This window comes from Bombus vosnesenskii, unplaced genomic scaffold (assembly GCF_011952255.1).
Source record: "Bombus vosnesenskii isolate JDL3184/JDL3185 unplaced genomic scaffold, Bvos_JDL3184-5_v1.1 scf7180000013267, whole genome shotgun sequence".
Taxonomy (NCBI): domain Eukaryota; kingdom Metazoa; phylum Arthropoda; class Insecta; order Hymenoptera; family Apidae; genus Bombus; species Bombus vosnesenskii.
This window is the reverse complement of record NW_022882927.1, coordinates 5,957,941-5,979,677: the sequence shown is the minus strand read 5'-3', so window position 1 is coordinate 5,979,677 and position 21,737 is coordinate 5,957,941. Positions and strand designations below refer to the sequence as shown.

The 21,737-nt window shown below is 35.7% G+C and overlaps 1 protein-coding gene and 1 long non-coding RNA gene across 2 annotated transcripts in view; one reads left to right on the top strand and one right to left on the bottom strand.

The window, feature by feature from the left end:
* LOC117230835 (decaprenyl-diphosphate synthase subunit 1) overlaps positions 1–21,502 on the top strand; it is a 51,961-nt gene extending 30,459 nt beyond the window's left edge. Inside the window, exons 2-8 of the mRNA XM_033488694.1 lie at positions 5,574–5,726; positions 10,424–10,557; positions 12,385–12,526; positions 20,057–20,146; positions 20,361–20,492; positions 20,645–20,839; positions 21,082–21,502. Coding sequence (XP_033344585.1) covers positions 5,574–5,726; positions 10,424–10,557; positions 12,385–12,526; positions 20,057–20,146; positions 20,361–20,492; positions 20,645–20,839; positions 21,082–21,303 — 1,068 coding nt within the window. The 3' untranslated portion in view covers positions 21,304–21,502. The remainder of the gene's footprint in view (positions 1–5,573; positions 5,727–10,423; positions 10,558–12,384; positions 12,527–20,056; positions 20,147–20,360; positions 20,493–20,644; positions 20,840–21,081) is intronic.
* Positions 19,878–20,363, bottom strand: LOC117230839. The gene is made up of 2 exons (XR_004492874.1): positions 20,249–20,363; positions 19,878–20,166 (listed from the first exon to the last, which is right to left on the bottom strand). It is a non-coding gene; the product is annotated as an uncharacterized LOC117230839 (long non-coding RNA).
* Positions 21,503–21,737: the final 235 nt, after the last annotated feature.

Here is a 21,737-nt window from a genome sequence, read left to right as displayed (position 1 = left end):
TTATCCAATGGAGAAAGTAAATTAGAATTTGTTCAATTTTAGCAACGAGATAAAACAAAGGAACCGTAATCGTTCTTTTGCTGTCGATAGTCCAAATTCTCATAATTTCTCTACTGAAATCATTGCGTATGATGTCGTTCACGATTATTTGCATAATTCATTGCATTAAGTGGAACGTTAAGTTGATACTTGTGTATGCGAATATAAAGTAAAATTTAGTCTGTGATAAACACTCGTCCGTTATAGGACGTACTATTATACATTTGTCTCATCAACTATAATTCAGCTTTGTAAAATTATTTTTTCCCGTTTTATTTCTCAAACTTCTTTCTGGCCACATCATTGACAATGAAGTAATCGGTCTAAAGAGAGTGAAATAGAAACGACTGTAGAAAGAAGATGAAACGTTGGAATAGCAGCAGGGTTAAAATAATCGAAGCACGTGAATGAACATCACATTATGCATGCTCCACTCTAAACGTTAATTCATTAGCCTTTGCACTCCGTAAGCGGCTGAAATCCCGTTAATAGGAAATAAAATAAGCAAGGAGCACGTACCATTGATGACGCAAAAATAGCATGTAACAGGAAAACTGGAATCTGGTGCACGCCGCAACTTTGCGTTTCCATGGTTTTGTTTGATGCGTTAGTTTCTTGTAGGTTGGCCTTGAGTAACCAAGCAGCGCATAGAAGAGGTAAAAGTGGGGTAGTGAACTTGCCTTCTACCACGAAACTAGTTATCGAAGAATGTAATAAGCGGATATCGTGCCGTGGAAATCACATGACACGCATGGACACACATCGAACACGGTCATTGCTCAATGTTGCATATCCTCCAATAAACATATTGGCTGCTTCATATTAAATTCACCTGTAGCACGTTTGCAACCGTGAAATTAACCTCGTTTGTCATCGTCGAACAAAGCAAGTTTCAAAGAGACACGAACTATAGCGCTGTAACTACCACGCACTGTTTTAACTTCATTTTTATGAGTGATCGTATTCTAAAGTGTACGTAATGTATCAGTAACGAATGATCTAACGACGCTCTCTCAGAATGTCTCATTGCTTTCAGCTGTTCAATGTTACACGCTGCAACAAGGATTTCGCAATATTATATAAAATTAATATTCCTTGGATTTTCCATGTTCAGAGGATATGACGATAACTTTAGAAACGTAAATCCCACGTCTATTTTAAATGTAAACATTCTGAAATTTAATTTGAACGTCCGGCAAAGAGGATGAGAAAACAAAGATTTGCTTATTAAGTAATTATATTTGCGATACAATTATCACTAAGCAGGGATGATGAGCTGATTCACTACTGGAATTGTTAATCTCTCGAATATAACGATGGTTTCATTTCTATTAAATATAAATAATATCATATTCATAGATTCGCAAGAACTAAAATCTAAAGCGCAGAGGAAATCGATTTGTCTTTACTATTAGTGCTATAATTATAGAAAGGAGATAATTATACTTCGAGAATGACCGGGTTAGAAGATTAATCGTTACTTTTTCTACTAGTACCAGATAGCTAAATATCTTCAAATATCTCGAAACATTCCTGTACAGCAGTAAAACTGAACTGATAATAAGATGTCCTGGTTTATGACACGGCAAGTTTGGAGGACGTCTCTAAGATGTTTGTGGGACATTGGCAGATGTATTTCAAACACGTAGAAGATGTTTTTCTGCGTCTGGATGGACATCCGTCTTGTTGGCTTGTGAACAAGAACTTACTGTTGAACTCTAGTTATCCTAAACTGTCAACGAATGAATACACGCAGTTCATCTAACTGGAGTGCATACAATTCATTGATCTTTTTTATTATTTACGTTATTTACTTTACATAGTGGAATTTCGTGTTAAATAATTGCTGGTACTAATTGCAAGAAAAATTTCGTTTAAATAACTACGTTTCTTATCGACTGGCTGAACGTTTCTGTGAGAATTTAAGAAAAGATGAAATTAGTAATATGAACATAACTTGCTTCGTTATACTTGTGATGAATGAAGCGAGAAACAGCCTCGCTTTTTTTATTCCCTTGTATTGACGTATTAGAAACACTTTGATTAATCGATTGTCTCGTTTGCACGAAAATCGTCTGGATGAGAGAAAGAGTTATAAACGTTCTTATCTATGTACATCGTTATCGATCAAGTATGCATAAAACGCATGAATTATAAAGAACATTTACCAAGTAACTTCGTCTTCGTTAACCTTTAATTTCATGATTACAAAAATTCCTTCATTAACAGATAATTCGATTAATAGATTAAGAAAAACATCGTAGCAAAAGGGAGAAGAGATAAGTTAAAAAAAATTAGTATATATGTACATATATCGCCGCAAATGTTTAGCTTAATTTAAAAGTGGAATGGTGAACCTTTAACCACAATGCAATTGCACAGGCATCGTGTCTAACGCGTCCCTAACGGACACGAGTGTTATTTGCTTGTCGTGACCTCGATTAATCCACCGGTAAAGATGCGAACTTGTGAAACAACGTTACTGCCATTTACTCGCATCCTGACATGCCCAATCCTCTGATCTCACAGGCTGCAAACCATCGAGAAACACCGTACGTGTGTGCTGTTAATGAAAGAGATGTGACGAAGTAATGGACATAAATTAAAGCATTAAGTCATAAATCTGTAGGAAGATGACGATACCGAACAAGCTAATCAGAGCTAATAACAGTACTGGGTTTAAAAAAGAAAATAATAGGATTTATATTATTTAAGCTGTTGTCTAAATTCTATCTGACAAACTTTATTGATATTTTGATCATCTTCGACTTTGTAGATTTCTCAATCCCATTCAGTAGGTCACAGAATTAATATTTAATCTTTAAGGAACAAATGAGTTATTTCTATAAGTTTTTTTAGTACATGGGAATGGTTTACACACACGCAAGGTGGTTAATTTATTACTGTACCGTTTAATTTATTTATAAAGATAATCAATCTGACTTCTGAATGTCTCATACGTTCCTCTATATAGGTACATAACTAAAATTGTCGTTCCGAGTTTCAACGCATGTGAACTTTAACCCAAGTCAATAATTTTGTAAAAGTCAATATTGCGTTGATGCAATATTTCATTTGGGACTTGTTATAGGTGAATTTACATTGTCGAACTCTATTATTGACTTTCTTTTCGTCGTTATTTCTTCTCTCGCCTAGATCATACAGTTCTACAAAGTTTGAAGAATTTGAAGAACAATAAGACACGCTAAAACGAACAAACTGACTGCAGAGCTTTCTTGTTTGTAGAAGCTTAGTTGCGAGAATTTTTGAAGTACCTGTTATTTTAATACACTCTTTTTTATTTCGCTTGCATAGCACATAAGTTATACTATTTAATTTGATCAATCTTTATTTAATTTTTCAATAACGTTTATACAACTTCTACTCATTGCTCAAGCTTGGGTCATAATTTACCTGAGGTCTCAGCTTCTTGCCAACTTCGTGAAGATCGCCGTATCTCCTCGACTAACAGTACCTGTGCCTGTGACTAAGCCTGTCTCCTTTGTGGTCGCCGTTCACGGTAGATCAATGCTCGGCGAATGCTAAGAAATCGTTGGAAATCAGAATCGAGTTTCGATGACGAAAGTAGGCATCGATGTACGTCGAGCGAAAGAATGTCGTCCTGGCACATCGTCGTTAAAGTGGCGAGAACTGGGAAGGAGAGACGTCGCGTCGTCGCCGCGGTAGCCCATTACGACCATTACGTGCCCACGAAACGTAAACAGTCACAGGAATGACGGATCTTGCAAATAAGAGTTGCAACTTTCTGAAACGCCGTATTACGTATTCCGCGTTGTCTCGTCGGCGAGAAATCGTCGAGAACTAGGTGAATTTCAAGGGTTACCAGAGTAGAAAGACCGGAAAGAATATAGGAATGCAGGTCTCTTGCTGATTCATTCTTGCTTCAGTAGTAAGAACGATTAAATTCTTTCATGATAACAAAGAATTACCACAATAACGAAAATGATTGTACGATATGTCTGTTGCATGTTACATAGATACTTTGCATACGAGAGATCTCGTAGTTTGGGCTTGTGAAGATAAATGAGTAAAATAATTGGTCGAATTAAAAGCAACCTAGTTTGAAGAAAATAATGACCCTAGAACAGATATACACGTGTTAATTGCGGAAAAAATTCTGTATCTTTAGCTTTATAATCTACAAATTTTATACTCTACGCTTTTACGTACGAAACGTATGTTGTTTCTTAAAAATTGAAACATTTCCACTCACCGGGATATCCTCTATGAACACCAATAACTTCCTCCTCTCTTTTCACTTGCTTTGATTTAATATCTCGAACGTGACTTATTTTGGAGCTAAAATTTCCTTGGAAAAATTTCTCATATCAATTTTGCAAACCTAGAAAAGTAAGACAATTAAACTTTGACACGCACAATTCAATTGCAGTAAAATAATGTTTCATCGTCGATCTCGTGTATAAAGTATTCAGAAAATTATAGATTTCGTGTAGCTCATTGAAGAAAGTAGGCGAATATCCTGTTATACCGTCCTGCAAGTAGTAAAATCAATAATACATGCGGCAAGCCACAACAAGTAGTAATTGACAATATATGATCAGACTAATGACGCATTGCTATCTATTACTACTATCGTTATTACTATCACGCGATGTGTTCAACACATTCATAAAACGAACGTTCCACTAGCTACATGTCAACGTTTGATAGTTACGAGCATACGTAATTCTATATTGAATCGTTATAGTTCACGTGGTTTGTTTATGTAGTATATTATCCTCATGCTTGATACAAGAACGAAACCGCTTTATTAATACGATTACACGTTCCGATTACTGTTAGCTACTGGAAATATAATTATATGATCGTTCAAGTAGCATGAACTTTGTTTGCTTTTTGCGTACTATGTATCATGATTATCCGATAAAAATTTGTCTTATTAATATTCGTCGATATAAATAGGAAAATATTGCGAAAGCGTTAGGAAAGGAAAATTACTGACATTATTATTTTTTAATTTCTTCTTCTTTTTTTATTTCTATTGGGAATTGAAATAACGTAGTATACCGATAAAATATGTTCTTTTATGTTTTACAATTCTTCTATCTCGTGGAACGTGTATCCAAATTACAATATTTATGATGCATTTTAGTTCTAATGATATTACTTAGTTAAAGAATAATAATGTAAAAATGTTGAAGCGTAAATAATTCTTTACGTGGAATTTCGAATTTTGATAAACGAATTTCACTGAAATTATCGATTTCAATTGCAATAGAGAAATTTCTTTTGCAATTTCCTAATATTTCCAATTCCTAACATTAATATACTTGTAAAATATTTCACATGAAAAATAAAATATTTCATTTTACAATTGTATTTAATAGATTTTAATAAATACTTATACTATGTCATCCGAATCCTTTATAGCCACTAAGGCATCAAAGAACGTATCCAAATTCCAAGTCAGGTCTTTCAAATCACGTTCAAGCTTTCTATCGCGTGTGAGATCTTCCCTTCCATTATTAATGAATTCTTCTTTTTCCATGCAGAGTAGAACGAGCACGCGGGACTGCAGGACGAACGTCGCAAGGATGATGAGTTCTATGCAGACACAACTGCCTGGATCCTTGCATGATTATCAAATCGACCCTTACCGACTTCTCGAAGATGACCTTAAAGATGTCTACGATAATATACGAGAGGTCAGTTAATCTGTATGATTCACCCATAATGCAATAATCCTTCATGATCTGCGCAATAACATCATCATACTAATTAAAGACTGTTTCTTCTTTCCTTTTATGTTTTATCGAGATATTACGCGTTTCACGTGTTCACTTTCTATAGAAGAACGCGCCTCTCTTTGCAGGCAGACCAGTTTAGTTAGTCGGGAAAACGTGGAAGTCGAATTCCTTAGACAGAACTATTATATAGTTTTTTGCGAGGAATTACAACAGAAATTGGCAAGAAAAATTATATGTTTGAGAAACAGCTATGAAAGAATCATGGAAATTTTAATTGTGATCGCGTAGTCGTCAGTAATTAACCACTGTTGCTAAATAGCTAGCTTTTTTTATTTATATTACAAAATTCTCGAAATGATAATGGTTAGATACGATACGGTTCTAAACAATTTTCGTTGTACAAATGTATAACAATGTAGTAGTATGTGTAACGGTAAGTGTATAAGATCTACAACATGTATTAGCGTAGTAAATATCGTTCCTAGCCATTAATTTGCCATTGATTCGTACATCCATTACATTACATGATTCAAACATCCATTATCAAAATTCTTAGTAAACAAAATCGAATAAGATCGTGTTTCGCAAAAATTCATTGTTTTAAAAGTATAACGAAGATACAGTGGAGACTTTCGACAGGCAGTAGTTGGCAGTAAAATTTGAAGATGGATCGAGCGTAAAAAAATTTCAAGAAGTGCCGCGGATACCTTGAACGAAATCAACTCGAATCTCCGAATAGTTTAGGTGGCGCAACGAAATCACGATAAATTTCTCTCGACTTCGCAAGAATCTGTAGTCTTATCCACTCTCACATATCGCGTTTCTTCGAGCCAAGTCCAACAACTCATTGAAATCGATTTCCTGCTACCATTTTCGGTACAAACCGTATCGATTCGCCTCGAATCGCCAAGTACTTCCGTCACGACATTTCAACAGGAAGAAGGTGGTTCAAATCCGGAAGAAAAGAACGCCAAGTATCACGCGTAATCGCCCGTACAAGGGACAGTATATGGATCCATCGATTTACGTCATCGTTGTCATCGGACTTTCCTTATTGTTATGAGATATGGTAAAATTCCTTCGTCGAGAATATGCAAACAAGCAATTCAAGAAATTGAATCGTTCGTTCGATTAGGAATTCGAATAGGAGTTCGTTGACTTCTACAATTATTTATAATTGGAGAGATCGTAACAATAACGATGATCGATTCTTGTCAATCGTTGCTTTTTTTCTACAAGTATTCTATTTACAAACATAAGGATTAACGAAGGATTATATTTTAATTAAACATATACACTACACTATACTACTTTATTTCTATCGTATTGCTATTTCGTTTATTAAACAGTCCATCCACAACAAACATTAATCGTTGAGTTTTCCATTGACGTGTCAATCGTAATTTTTCTTCTCGCAAAAAATTGGTTTGTGGATGGTTAATATAAATATCTCGATGCCTTAATTTATTTAATATCTACGTATACACGATAGTTTGAAGATTAGTTTCATTTGTCTTTTTATTTATTGTTTTTCGTTCGCGTACCCTGGTAAGGTACTAATAACTACAATTACGTGTATTTAAATAGTATTTACAAGTTTAATTCGGCACGGTTGGCTTACTTAGTGCCGTTAATTGGCAAATAATTAGCTAGCTATTAGCTGGTTTGGCGGATTAGTACAGTTTTGTATGCTTCTATAGGCGGCACAAAAGATCCTTTTCAATTTGAAGATGAATATTTCTTGAAAATATTCTCCGTAACAAATCATCGAAATAATTGAATTGTTGGAAATACCGCTTATGTGAATTATCTATGCAGAATCGTTTAGCAACACGCAATTATAAATATTTATAGCAAAGAACGGTGTTTTCATGAATAGTCGGCTTGTGTCTTCGAACGTCTAGCGAAAGCAGCCCGCGACTTCACGGTCTGCATATATGGCCGAGAGTAGAACTTTTACTTATAGTTGACTGTTTAGGTTCTACAACAATTGTATTTGCGTATGCACGTGCAAGCGCGTTTAGAAAGCACTTTTTCTCGCCGCGACAATGGAACGTGATAATACTGACTCGCCACGCAATTACATGCCATCGCTGTGGTGTCATCTTTGTACCCGATTTTTCGTGGTTAATTTGCTCGCGATCTGCGTACGCTTGTTCCATTGAATGAATTTAGTACGGAACTTCTTATAGTACGTACGAAGATTTTCGTGAATGACCGTATATTATTAATTTTCGTTATATCATTTTTATTCTTTTGTATTGTTACATTGACTATCAGAAATTGATTGATTGATTGATTGAGAATTTGTTATTCTGTAAGTTTACGTTTTCGTGACAAAGTTACAAAGAACGAACATTTATCTTAGCTTTTACGTAAACTATTTTTTTGTATCGAACGTGTCTCTGAAATAAAGCAAAAGGACACAAGGATTAGAATTATTGTAGATTAGCATGTGAGAAGCATGAAGTTGGCAAGTTCCAGAACGTTGCTTTTTTTCTCTAAGAGAAATTGTAAAAGGAGGCAGGAGGAGGCGCGTGAGTACCTCTGTCTTCCGCTTCTTAAGAGTAGAACGTGGATTCGTCGGCTCTAATGCTTCAGAAGAATGCGACTTTTCGTTTCGCTCTACTTTCTTCGGGTTAATAGACAGAGACACAAATTTCAAACGCGACGGATCCGAATATTTCGGTCTAAGGAAATTTACGATCGGTTTTATTCGTACGTTGAAACATTCTGCAAAATCATCACGAAATCAATCAGCATAATGTCCTCGTGAGTTACTTAACTCGGGATATTTCCATATTGTCCGTTAGAAACTAAACTCGACGTACAAGTTTATTATACGTTTGATACGATTCTATATTAAGATAAATTTGCATAACTTCTTCGTGTGAGAACGCGAGAACTTTTATCACATATTTGCGAGTTCTGTGTATGTTCCTCAAATTATCGCGATTCATTTGAATATTCTGCCGATTTGTTTGAAATTTGTTGGAAATCCTACTTTCGACATTTTCCACATTTTTGCATATTACGTGCGTTTACTGGCTTTCGGTATCTCCAAGTCTCCCATGAATGCTAAAAATCTCGCAATTCGCTAGCCATAAAAAAAAATGTGGAAAGTTCAGAGGGTAAAGCTCGAAGTGCATTGGTCCTTACATGGTGAACTTCCGCTCACGTGTGCGAAACGATCACGCGGAAAGTGTCTCTGACGTAAGCTTGCGAAACGTGTTCTGGTAACGAGCGTTCCTTTCGACTTTGGCCAAATTCCAGGACGAACTTTCAGCCGTGTATCGAGGTTGGAATTCAAAGCGAATCGGTCCTCGCCTTTTTAGCCTGCTCGACCTCTTCCTTCTATCGGGTGCTTGCAACAAAGTCCGTCGCCTGTGATTCGTTTCGTCACGTATGCTTCATCATCATCGTGTTATGGGCATCGATTGTCTATGCGTGGCCCAACCAGTCGCTGATAAATCGCTCTGGAATAAGATATGTAACGCCTGTATTGAATCGAAATAAATGTGTAACGTGGAACGAGGACCGATTTGTACGAGCTTGTCAGCTGGAACGGTATTTCGAACAGACGTTCTAATACCACGTTCTCCTTCGCGGGAGTAACTGCACTATCATTTAACGCAGAGACTGGGTCATTGACTGGCGATATTGTAACGCGATAATGATGATAATTAGGATAAAGGTAAAATGCTTTAGTTGTAAAAGGCAACGGTGCTACGCGTTTGTTGTTAGAGACGCGATATTTAAATTAGAATTAGAAATGTTATTGTATGCGATAGAGTCTCTTGTATTTTTAAGTTTTCACGAATCTTCAGCTCCTTTGCATCCTTTTGTTTTTTAGGTGCTTTTTGTTTTTCTTTATATTCTCTTCTTTTTCAAACTTTTTTATTCTTTTGGATTTTTTCGTTTCTTTTTATATTCGCTTCATTATATATATTTCATGTATGTATTTCATTAATTTAAAAATAAAATTTTCCCTACTGACTGCAAAATGAGATTGATCTACATACATAGATTCCTCATTAGCCTTCTCATTCAACCTCGATACGTATACGATAAATTATTACACACGTCGTTATGTAATTGACGCAAATGGCGGAATAAAAAATAATGTAAATTATTTTGAAATTTGAATTAATTTCTAACGATTATGGTAACACGATCTGTACATCACCAATTATTTAAAAACGATGCTAAATAACCAACAGTGACATAGTTCAAGGTTTTAGGTCTTATGAATATTCCACTCGCACTCGTGCATACTCAACATAATATAATATTACAGGGCTTATCATAAGGCCAGCTACTTACAAATCTGACAAAATCTAAATTAAGCATCCATCATTTTTTTAAATTGTAGTTCCATTTACGATAGAATTTTATGTCCCAATAGATTTCAACGATGGCAGAAAAATGATAACAATCGAACGATCGTTGTAAAAGCGATTTTGAAACGGATTAATCACGACGGGATTAACATCTAAACTAAATGAAGTAAAGTGAGTAAAGCGACGATTTAGTGGAGCAAACAGATGGATAATTTTAACAAGAAACGAACAGAAGCGTGTCGCGGCTTCTTTAACATTCACGGGTGAATTCCTTTTCACCGTTCGAAGTCAAGGTTACGTTTGCTATTGTTGCAGGTACTCATCAGGAACACGACGCAAAAGGAGCTGCAAACTATAGCGACGTACTACTTCGACGGTAAGGGAAAGGCGTTGCGGCCGATGGTAGCAATTCTCATGGCACGGGCTATCAATTACCACAAGGAAAGAAAGTGAGTTGTGAGAGGCACGCCTCTGTGCGGATTCTTACAAGTTCGCCGTCGATAATCATGTGAATTTTCTCAATCAACCAAATTACGCCCAAACGAATTATATTACAAAGAATCCGTACTGTTCAATTCATCTCATCGAGAGGATTTGCCTTCAGAGGTGTAAGGCAGGCTAAAGGTTGGCTCAATGAAAGAGCAATTTTTCCTTTTGTTGCACAATCGGTAATTATAGTTTTACGAGCCATTGATGTTTTGTTATTTCGAATATATGTTTGTTAGAAAATACTTATAAGAAGATTTCCTATGTATCTATCTGTAAGAATAACCACGACCTTCGCAGGATTAAATAAAGATTATGGCTCGATATTAGTAACTCATTATACAAACGGCTGCCAGAAATCTCTGGCTAAAGAAAATCTGTTACATAGCTTACGAAGTACGACGTTGTAGAATCTTTTGCGAGAAGAATGCCTATCAGTGTGTATTTTAAATTATTGATGCCTGCCAGGGATATTCGAATGGCTGAAATACCAATGTACATAAGTCGACAATTTTTATTTAAACTTGACTCTGTTGCACACGAACATTATTTCAGAGAGGATCGTTGTTTTTAAATAATTATTTCATAAAGGATACCGTTCTAATTAATATTATGTTATATTTTATTTTGATATTCTAATATTTTTGGAGACTTATGTATTCTAAAAAGCTAATAGGGAAGACTCGTGGCATTGAAATCTCGTGACACCTGAGTTGTACTTTCGAGAGAAAGAACGCGACTTATAAATTTCATTTTTACTGTCGGGCTCGTGAAATTGAACAGTGCAAGATGAAAAAAAAAAACAAGGAAAAGAAACGTAGAAAACGGGAAATATAATAGTCGATGTACATGGTTTATTATTATGCCATGTAAATATATGTTAATAGGGGCGTGCTTTTTCATTTGCCGATGGTCGCAAGAAAAAGTAACTTCACCAAACGTTTAGAAAGCATCGAAAGAATGCAACTGGCTAGTCTCCTCTCTTTCTAATTCATAAATCGCTTTGAAAGTAATTACTTGTCGTTGTGTGGTGAACTGACTACAATGAATATGAATGAGATGTCCCGTGAATGAGAACTAGTGTAACGTACGCTATCACATATGCTTGAAGAATCGTAAATAGTGGTGAGCGTGACTTCGCGTTCCAAGATGTGCCAAAGATAAACCCACGTCTCACGAAAAGATCTATACAATTACTTGTCAACGACTTATACGATCGACTCTGGTCTTTGCTAGATCGTTCAACGTTCTGACGAGTTCATTCATTGTAATACATTTTATCCGATAGTCACATCTACAAATTTCGTGTTAGCAATACCTACACGTATTTATAATTTTCTATCGTCAAATCGAATCATAGTTGATCTTACGATCGGGCCTCTGTAAAAGATCAAACTGATCAAATACGCTTTTATACATTTCTTAATTTTTTCTATTTGCGTAAACAAACGATCGGCGTTCAGCTTTTTGAACAAATGAAAAATTACTTACTTGTATAAATTTATTCGGTACTCGTAAGACGGTGACACAAATAATCGTAAATTCTAAGACCAATGTTAAAGAATATTTGTCTCCATTCTTTTCTTTTTCATTGATAGAGTCGAATGTGGTTTCTGGGCGATTCAATCAATGAGATCTACCTATATACTTAATTCTTTCAGGATCCAGTTCTTCCTAAAATTCTATCAGAAATATTGCTTTCTATTAATCGTGACTAATAGGAACTCGACGCGTAGATCAAAGCATCGAAGCAGCAAAGGATTAAATCAAGGGTGCTCGATTGGTTTCAGTGGTCTCTTGGATTCGCAGCGACAAGTGGCGATGATCTCCGAGATGATCCACAACGCTTCCTTGATCCACGACGACGTAATCGACCAGCCAGACTTCCGCCGTGGCAAACCTTCTATCAACGTCGTCTGGAGTCAAAAGAAGGTAAGTGAAACAACCCATTCCCACGTTCAACCAAAGTCCAAGCTAAGTAGATATAAGCGGGTAAATTCTATGGTTCGAACACTCGTTCAAGATTCATTTCTTTTTTTTTTTTTTCTTTTTGTTCTATAATATGATCAATGACTAAGCGTTCGCTCAAGATCGGTGTACCTTGAAATATGAAATATTATTGTAAAAATAAATATTATCATAAAGATGAAGAATGATTTCATACTTGAAAAGGTGAACGATCACTTCTCAGGCAATCGTTCTGTTTCTATCCTTCTCGTGTTTCCTAGTTCTTCCTTTTTTTAACGAAACGTATCGACCTGTCGATTTCTATCTGATCGTTTGAACATCTTGAACACGTGGACGTTTCGTACGATGCACCGTGAATTTCGATATCTTCTCGTCTATCGGCCGGCTCGCGTTGATCGATGGAAACTGAAACTCTCTCTGAAATACCGTAGGAGAGAGAAAGAGAGAGAGGGGAAGGAGGCTAATGCGATTCATGACTGTACGCTAACGCTGACCGTGCACGCTTTCCTGGTCTGCAAGCGGAAACGGGCCATCTTCTTTCGGCTTACGTACGATCCGGCGGCGAGATTTCAAAAAGAGGAGTTGACGTTCAGTCGCTTCCTTTCGACGCACGAAGAAAATTGGCTGCGCGATTAATGATGCATTAGAAAGAGTAGAATGAAATTAATTTGAAAGTTGATCACCTTCTCGATTAGATTTCCTGGTAGCTATCTGGTATTAGGGCCAAGAATCTACCTGAACGCTCTTTGTTTCACAATTGCGTAAAGAACATTTGTAGCGAGGAATTCTTATTACGACTTTTACGAAACCTTCTTATTATTAGACCGCGGATGTTCATGTGTTGATGAAATATTTTAAGATGCGAAATTTTGCGGAATACACCGCGATATAATGCAATAAAAAAGATATATAAAATGTGCAAAGTAAATATAATTATAATATAATTATTTAGTAGGTGAAACAAATCGCTATTTAGATTTCTTTTTTTTTTATCAAGTTTTTTATCACACAGGGTTCTTATCGCGATCTTTTCGTAAGATAAATAGAAGACGTGTCCTCGAAATATTTTTATTCGTTCGTTAAAGTAAAGATAGAAATTGTTGGACTAAAAGAGACGTATAATGCACTACAAAAGGGTAACCATCGCTGTCGAGTTAAGCCACGGGACTTTACGAAACCGGCGCATGCATAGCTTCATAGCTTCAGCGAAACTCGATGTTTTAAAATTTCCAAGCGCTCCGATCTTACCCGCGGCTGTAATATCGTACGTAATTATGCCTTGTTACAAAATGTCTATGTCCGCATGTGAACGTGAGAAAGGTTGCAGATCGTTGGGAAGTTGGTCAAGAATTCTTATTTAGTCGAACACTGCAAATTTCAGAAACTGCTTGTGCAATCTTTGACATTTGCTACAGGAACACCTTAATTATCCAACAATATGGCATAATTCAATATTAATGATATAAATAACGATCGTTAATTAGTCAACTGTTGCGATAGCTCGACTAGGTAAAAAAGGTTGACCAGGATGATTTAGAAAGTTCATAGGTCGAACTAATATTTATCTTAGAGATCTTTATTTTTCTTGCGTGTATTTTAAAACTCGAGTACTTCTATCTTAACCATTGCAAAAATGATTTAACTTACACTAAATATCTATTTGCAACTTAAATTACCTTTAAAGGTTACAACCCACAGATTGAAAATCCACGTTCTAGAGAAATGATCAATATGATCGTTAAGACGCAAAATACAAACGATTTGTCATTGCCAAAAGAAGAGTTGCCATATCGTAATAATCCACCAACTGTTACACCAATCCAATTGGGCAATGCCTAAATGACCTACATGGCACACACGAGAAGAATCAAGATGTTGCGTTCACCTGTATTCGCACTTCGGCGATAGGATCAATCTTCTTTTTGTTTTACATTCTCAAGAAATTTCTTTTAGACTTCCCATCGTAGGAAATATTTTTTAATGTCCACGATTCTCACAATCGAAATCAAACGGGCTATGATAAATTATGGTAATTACCTTTTTTATTTATAGCACATAGCAAATTTTTTCTCCTTCAGATCTCCAACCCTAGGAAATATTTTTTTAATTTCCAAGATTCTCACGATCGAAATCAATTGGACTATTAATTAGCTACTTTTATGTCTCACAGTGTGTAACATTATTTCTCTGTGTATTAGTCGCGTAATGAGATAAGTAAATAAAATACAAAATGAGATAATGAAACTCACGAGTATCGTAAAATATTATTATTATCTAAGATAATTAAGAAAGCTAACTATAAAATTCGGAACGAAAATAGCAAAGTCGTATCATCGCGATTATAACGGCGTTAACTTTTGAATATCTTTGAAAATTGCAATATTAAATTTCGTTTCACAGCTGGAGAGGTGATCGATCGTACGCGATCGATGGAAACGCGTTCACCGCGTTGTAAACACATGTACAAGGTATAACGCGATTTGTTAGGAAGTTTGAGAAGTGTGACGGCCTTGACGAACGAATTAACGAGTTGCAAAGAAATGGAAAGCCGTCGAGATGGCTACGAAAGTCGCCCACTGAACACTGGAAGGAGCATTGGGCTAACAAATTGCGTAACACCGGTGTATTAACGGGACACTAATTGAAGGAGCTGTTGCGTATGTATATACGTATAATAGTTATCGCTGGGTTACATGCAGATAACGAGGCCGTGAACAAAGTAACCTCGAGTTCTATATTCTGTAAATGTTACCATTCCAAGAACATTTTTGCTCCGATATGTATCGATTTTTACGACCAATGGTAATTTGATTCTCTTCGTGATTCGTGAAAATTCATATTTTTACGAATACTACGGAAAATGAAGAAACAAAACTTGCATAGAGGTATGTGTCGTAACTAGAAGAAATTTTGTACACTTAATTTTGGATATTATGTATATTCTGTACGTCGCTGCATATATAAATTTGCCAATTTCTAAGTGCATAGATGAAAAGTGTAAATATTATATAAAGATAAGGAAGAGTTATTATACAAGTTGCAAGGAATCTTCACTGTGGTCTTTGTATTTTGTCACTTAAATGGTAAAAAATTACTTTACACCTACAGACACATATAGACATTCTAAACATTTCTTCCAAAAATCGCAGAAAATCAGAAGCACGCGGTTCGCCGACCAATTTTCTACTCGTCATATTCCAAATGATAATCGGAGCGCCTGGCTTTCTGAATTGCCAATTCCCACCAATTAAACTCGAATCCCCGCGCTACGATACACAGTTCGTTAACTCTCTATTAAAAGAAGCATTCCTTTCTTCCGGAAAAAAAAAAACTCTACTTACACATACCCCTTCGTTTCCACGTACACGTATATCTCTGCGTTCTGCGTATATATTTTTGCCATAACTATTCGATGACGTTAACGAAACTTCTACGTGGCGCGATTATTTCGCTATTTTCAGGCAAACCAGCGCTGTTATAATTCGATTTCTTGGCAGCGATAATGGACGGCCGACAGTTTCGATCCGTATCATTGATCGAAAGTTATTTCCCGAAGGAGCGTATCAGACTTTTCGTTAGCTGGGGCTGCGCCCTGGTGCCCACCGCGCTGATTCACGTTCGCTTTGCGAAACTCTCAGCCTTTCGCAATAATCGTCGGTACGTCGATAAAGTGGCGAGAACACGGTGTTTTCGAAAGGAAAGCTCACGGCCGTTTTGTTGGGTGACACGCGTGAAAAACAAGCGACGAAGATGCCGGATGTGAAACTCGAAATTACGACGCGTTCGTCTCGAACCATTGTCAGGCGAGACAACGAGTCGAAACGTTTCCTGGAATTAGTTACGATGGAGTTAGCACTAAGTTCCATTGAGTTTCGGTTGATCTCTAGTAGCGCGTTCTCTTTCTTTCTTCTTTCTTTTTTTTTTTTTTTTTTTTTTTTTAGATGGTAAAGATGAGTTAGATTATTTTTGAGATACAAATTACATAGAGAAGAGGTTGTTCTTTTAAAATTCTTGTCAAAAGCGGGAGAAGTGACTTGTAGTGAAAGCATTGGAATAGATGACGGCGAAGATGGTTCCAGTGTGAATGTAAAATTGATAAATTATACTTGGAAATGCGGAAATGTTGAAATGGTTTGTTTAGGAAGAATTGAAGGTACATTTCCGTATAGAAAACTAGGTTTTTAACAAATTTCGTAGAGATAGTAGCCAAAGTGGACGAGCTCCAGCGAACGAGATAATTGTTTTCTAAAATATACTTGCGTTCGTTCGTAGAACTCCCTTTTTACGAAACTTCCTTTTTTATAAAAGATTTACGAAATAACGACGAAGAGATTATAAAATTTATTGCCTAGTTTTCGTAGCCGAATAGCGAATTTTATTTGGAGATTGTAAATATATATAGGTCGAATATCCATGAGAGAAATTTTTCCCAAAATTCGAAACATGTAAGATGTACAATTACTTCCTTCTTTTTACAGAGAACATAGAGATTTTAATCGCCGTGATTTTTATTGTTAAGACAACATCTGTCGACATTTCACGCGGCCTTCAGCGTCCAATTCTATTTAAAGTTAAAGCTTCGCCGAAATGACATGACACGTATTGAATATTTGATATACGACATCGTACATTCGCACTGATAGGCTCCTAGGATATTTCGTTCCCGCATAATCAATGAGTTCCTCTCCCGTTTTCTTTTTTGCTTGTGAAAGTTCAAGGTGAAGAGATGGAACTGAAAAGAGAGAAAATTTGACCATTTTGATTCATATTATTCATCCTAATTTAACGGGGCATATTACGAATCTAAAAACATGTAAAATACGTGCATGATCATTTATGTAATTCCTATGAATACTTTCATTTTTAAAATTGATAAAATTCCGAAAGATCCTATACATATAATATCTCGAATCTCTACGTTGAAAATTGATTGTTAATTATTCGAAAAAAAAAAAAAATGTAATTTCAACGTTATAATTCAATCACACGCACGTCTATTTATAATGCAACGACTTGATATTTCATCCACATTGCTAACTCTTAACCAATTTATTAATCGCCTGTCTTATTTATATCGTATCATTGAACAAAGACAGCACTAACCACATAATCGATTCTTCTTCAGACTGTAGGTTTCCAAATGTAAATTATTTTTCTGTCATTCTCTTATTTAGGATCTTATCCCTCGTCATTAGAAGATTTTTCAATTTCACAAAGACATTGACAAAACGATATAATCGTTATTGATATTGATCTCTCGGTCAAATTGTATACTAATGATTTTCTTTGAAACACGAAACATCTGTTTCTCGATTCAAAATCTCATCTAAAGCGAGGTCGAGACGTAAGAAAGTTCGAAGAACGCGGCATGATTGACAACGTGTTAATTTCGAAATAGAGGCAACGATTGTAATTGTACATTAGAGAGATCACAATTGAAATGATCGTCCTTCGCGTTAATCTTTTCCATGCACTTTCCTATTTCGATCGAAGAAACGAGGTAGAATATCTTGCATGCCGTTGTTCTATTCTACGTGGCTAGAAAGTCGCTGCAATGCAAATAAGGGCCAGAATAAGCACGCGTTAAATCGTCGAATGGTAGAATAGGTCGTCGACGGCGATGCGACCACGACAAGCGTTTCGATTTCGATGCATATGTTTGCGGTTATCCCGGTGGTGAGCAAGGAAAACCGCCGATGAATATCCGTCGTATCCAAGCTACAATACTCTGAAACCTTTGATTTCCAATAGCTTTTAACATCGGCAGACGCTATTCTCTGGTTTCCTGGCGTCACTCTGTATCTGATATTCCAACCGCGTTCGACAGCTTCTTTAACGCCTAATTAACAACAATAGTAAGATTTCTTCCATTTCTTGCTAGTCAAAGGATCATTTTTATCTTGTTACTGTACGTAACATTATGGGTCGAGCCAAGCTCGATCTAATGGACTGGAACTACTAACTCGATAGTTAAAAAGTCGTAGATAAATAGTCAATAGGAAGTACTTAAAAGGCACTGAAATCTCTTTAGGTTGTGTCAATTTTCATAAAGTGTTTCTCTTCAAAAATAGACGGTTAACGCTGTGCCTTATAAGCATTCTTTAAGTAGCTCTTCGAACGATTATCGGTTATTTGCCGTTGTGACTGATGCGAAATTATATATTAAATATACTAGAAAGCTACACAATCTGAAGAATTTTGAAGTTGTAATCAGCGTCAAATTTAATCGTTTTATAAATCTGTTTTTATTGAATTTTAATGCCATGCCAGAATAACGAAAGATTATTAATTTATTCCTAAGCTGAGAACGTGTATTTTTTATGTCTGAGAAATATAAAAAATACAGAAAATTTCTCTCTAAATTCTCTCTAAATTCAGGGGGTTAAGTTTATAAAATTATTGATATCTATCTTGAATAAAAAAAAATACACAAAAAACATACATGATGCCATAAATAGAAATTCAATTTTATATAAATTATACTTTGAAGAAATATTTCGTATATTCTATTTTTTAATATATTAATAACAATTAATTTTTTAATATTCTATTTTTTAATATTCTATATTTTAATAATATATTTAATATTCAATATGTGATGTAGATGAAAAAACGTTCAGGCGAACATTTCTTTCTTTCTTTTTTCAGTAGAATCATAATGAAAATCACTTTCTGACGTGTTTGAAAAGTTTTTCACTATATTCGTTCATTTTACGCTTTCTGTATACGCTTTTACCTTAATCGTAGGCCCAAACTGTGTCCATGTGTAAGACTAACAAAAGAAAGTGGCCTCGTCTCGCATTGCCAAGCCTCGATTACCCAGTAAGATCATCGAGTTGTTCGTATAAAACAGACAAGTGGAAAGATCTTCATTGCGATAAATTAATTAATATGCAAACGTATCTCGATCAATGTGTATCGTTTTGATGTGCTATTTAAATAAAAATAAGAGGGGAGAGGGAACTATTACGAGAGCAAACGCACGTGTCATCCATCAATATCGAACATTTGCCAGATCTAACTTGTCTGCTTCTATTTCGAAAGATATTCAGTGAAAGGAAACACGTTCTTTAATCGTGCATAGCCGTTTCATCTTTCTTAACTTTTACAACCTACGAAAGTCTCGCAATTTATCGTTAATAATACAATGGAAGCTGAACGATAAAATTATCTGCAAAATCTTCCGGAATTTACAGTATATTTATTTGTACATTTATAAATGTATAATTAGATATTTATAAATAAATATATATATATATACACATCAAAGTATATTATTTGGGAAGATTTTGTTTTCAAGTCATAGTATATTACCTTCGTTAATTGTCTTTATTGAGCGACTGCGCATTTTGGCAATTAAAATGCCAGGATTACTTTCCACGAGAAAGATCGGATCATTTCATTTTACTTAATCTTAAAGAAACTTCTCCGTATTTTTATCCTCTGGAAAAATATCTTAATGTATGTTTTCATGATTTGTTGCTCAATTTTCAGGTGACCATGACAGGAGATTATGTTCTGGCAGTCGCGTCAATTATGATAGCTCAACTGCAAAATGACGATGTCACCCTCACGCTCAGTCAGGTAAAGTCCACAAACCATATCTACAATATGAATATTTTTAACTATAGAATATTTAATGCGATAGATAGAATAACTTTTAGTAAAGAAGTATCTATTATTTACGTGCTGTTAATTAATACGTTGATATTTTTACGGATACGTAAGAGTATTCACATGCTCTAGGATCCTGATATAACCCTGATGATAAGTATTGACAAGTCCAGGTGCTTTCCAGGTCGTGACGGACCTGGTGCAGGGTGAATTTATGCAGCTTGGCTCTAAGGAGACGGAAAACGAGAGATTCGCGCATTACCTCACAAAAACGTATCGCAAGACGGCCAGCTTAGTTGCTAATTCCTTGAAAGCGGTATGTACTGTCACGTTGATCTTGATATTTAATCCTTTCGTACAGGTCGAAACAGTTTCTAATATGAAGAATTATATCTTCTAATTAATGTGAATATAAATACGATTAATTTAACAAATAATATATCATTAATAAATATATTTTGAACGTAGGTGACTATGCTAGCTGGTGGTGATGAACAGTTGGTCGAATTAGCCTTCCAATACGGCAGGAACATCGGTTTAGCATTTCAATTAGTCGACGATCTTTTGGATTTCGTGTCGTCTTTGTCAACAATGGGCAAACCTACCGCAGCAGATTTGAAGTTAGGTCTTGCAACTGCTCCAGTTCTTTTCGCCTGTGAACGGGTAAGAAAATGAAAGAAGTACATAAATTAATTGGTAAATACGTTTTAGAATCAGGACTTACTATAATTCACTTCGTATTATACGACTCGTACAGAACGAAACTTATATTTATAGATAGTAGTTCAATAAATAATTCATAAATCGTAGTTGAACATAATATAAATTGCTATATTCTTTTGCTTTTTAATATCACGATTTGACCTTTCAATTTCTGACTCACCTCCTTCGTTTTTCTATCATAGTATCCAGAATTGAACGCGATGATCATGCGCCGATTTCAAGAGCCAGGAGACGTGGAGAAAGCGTTCGAGCTGGTGCACAAGTCGCAGGGCCTGGACCAAACGAAATTTTTGGCGCGGAAGCATTGCATCGAGGCCATGAAACTTGCACAGTCTTTAGCCGAGAGCCCGTACCAAAAAGGTCTGCAAGTGGTCTGCGATTTAGTATTGAATCGTATGAAGTAGCGATATGAGGAAAAACGATAGGAACTGTATACGAAAGTAAAAAGGGTACGATGAAACGTTTTGGAAAAACAAACTGGTAGTCGCAAGAGAATTAATGTTGGCCACGAGGAACGCCGATTAATTTAATTACAATTACAATTACAGTGAACAAGGAAATAATGTGCCGTTGATACGACAGATTATACTGATTGTAGAGAGAGAGAGAGAAAAAAAAGAATATCGAACAAATGCGTAGGCGTAGATGATCGCGACACTCATGTTAAACGCACTCATGACGAATGTGTTCGATTATTATTAATGGTACTTATAATTCTATATTTAAACTTGTACGTTTGTAACATAAAAGTTCAAGATGTTTATATTTGCGATATTGTTAACGATGTGGTAATTTTATGAGAAAAAAAAGAAATGGGAAGATTAGCAGGATATTATTT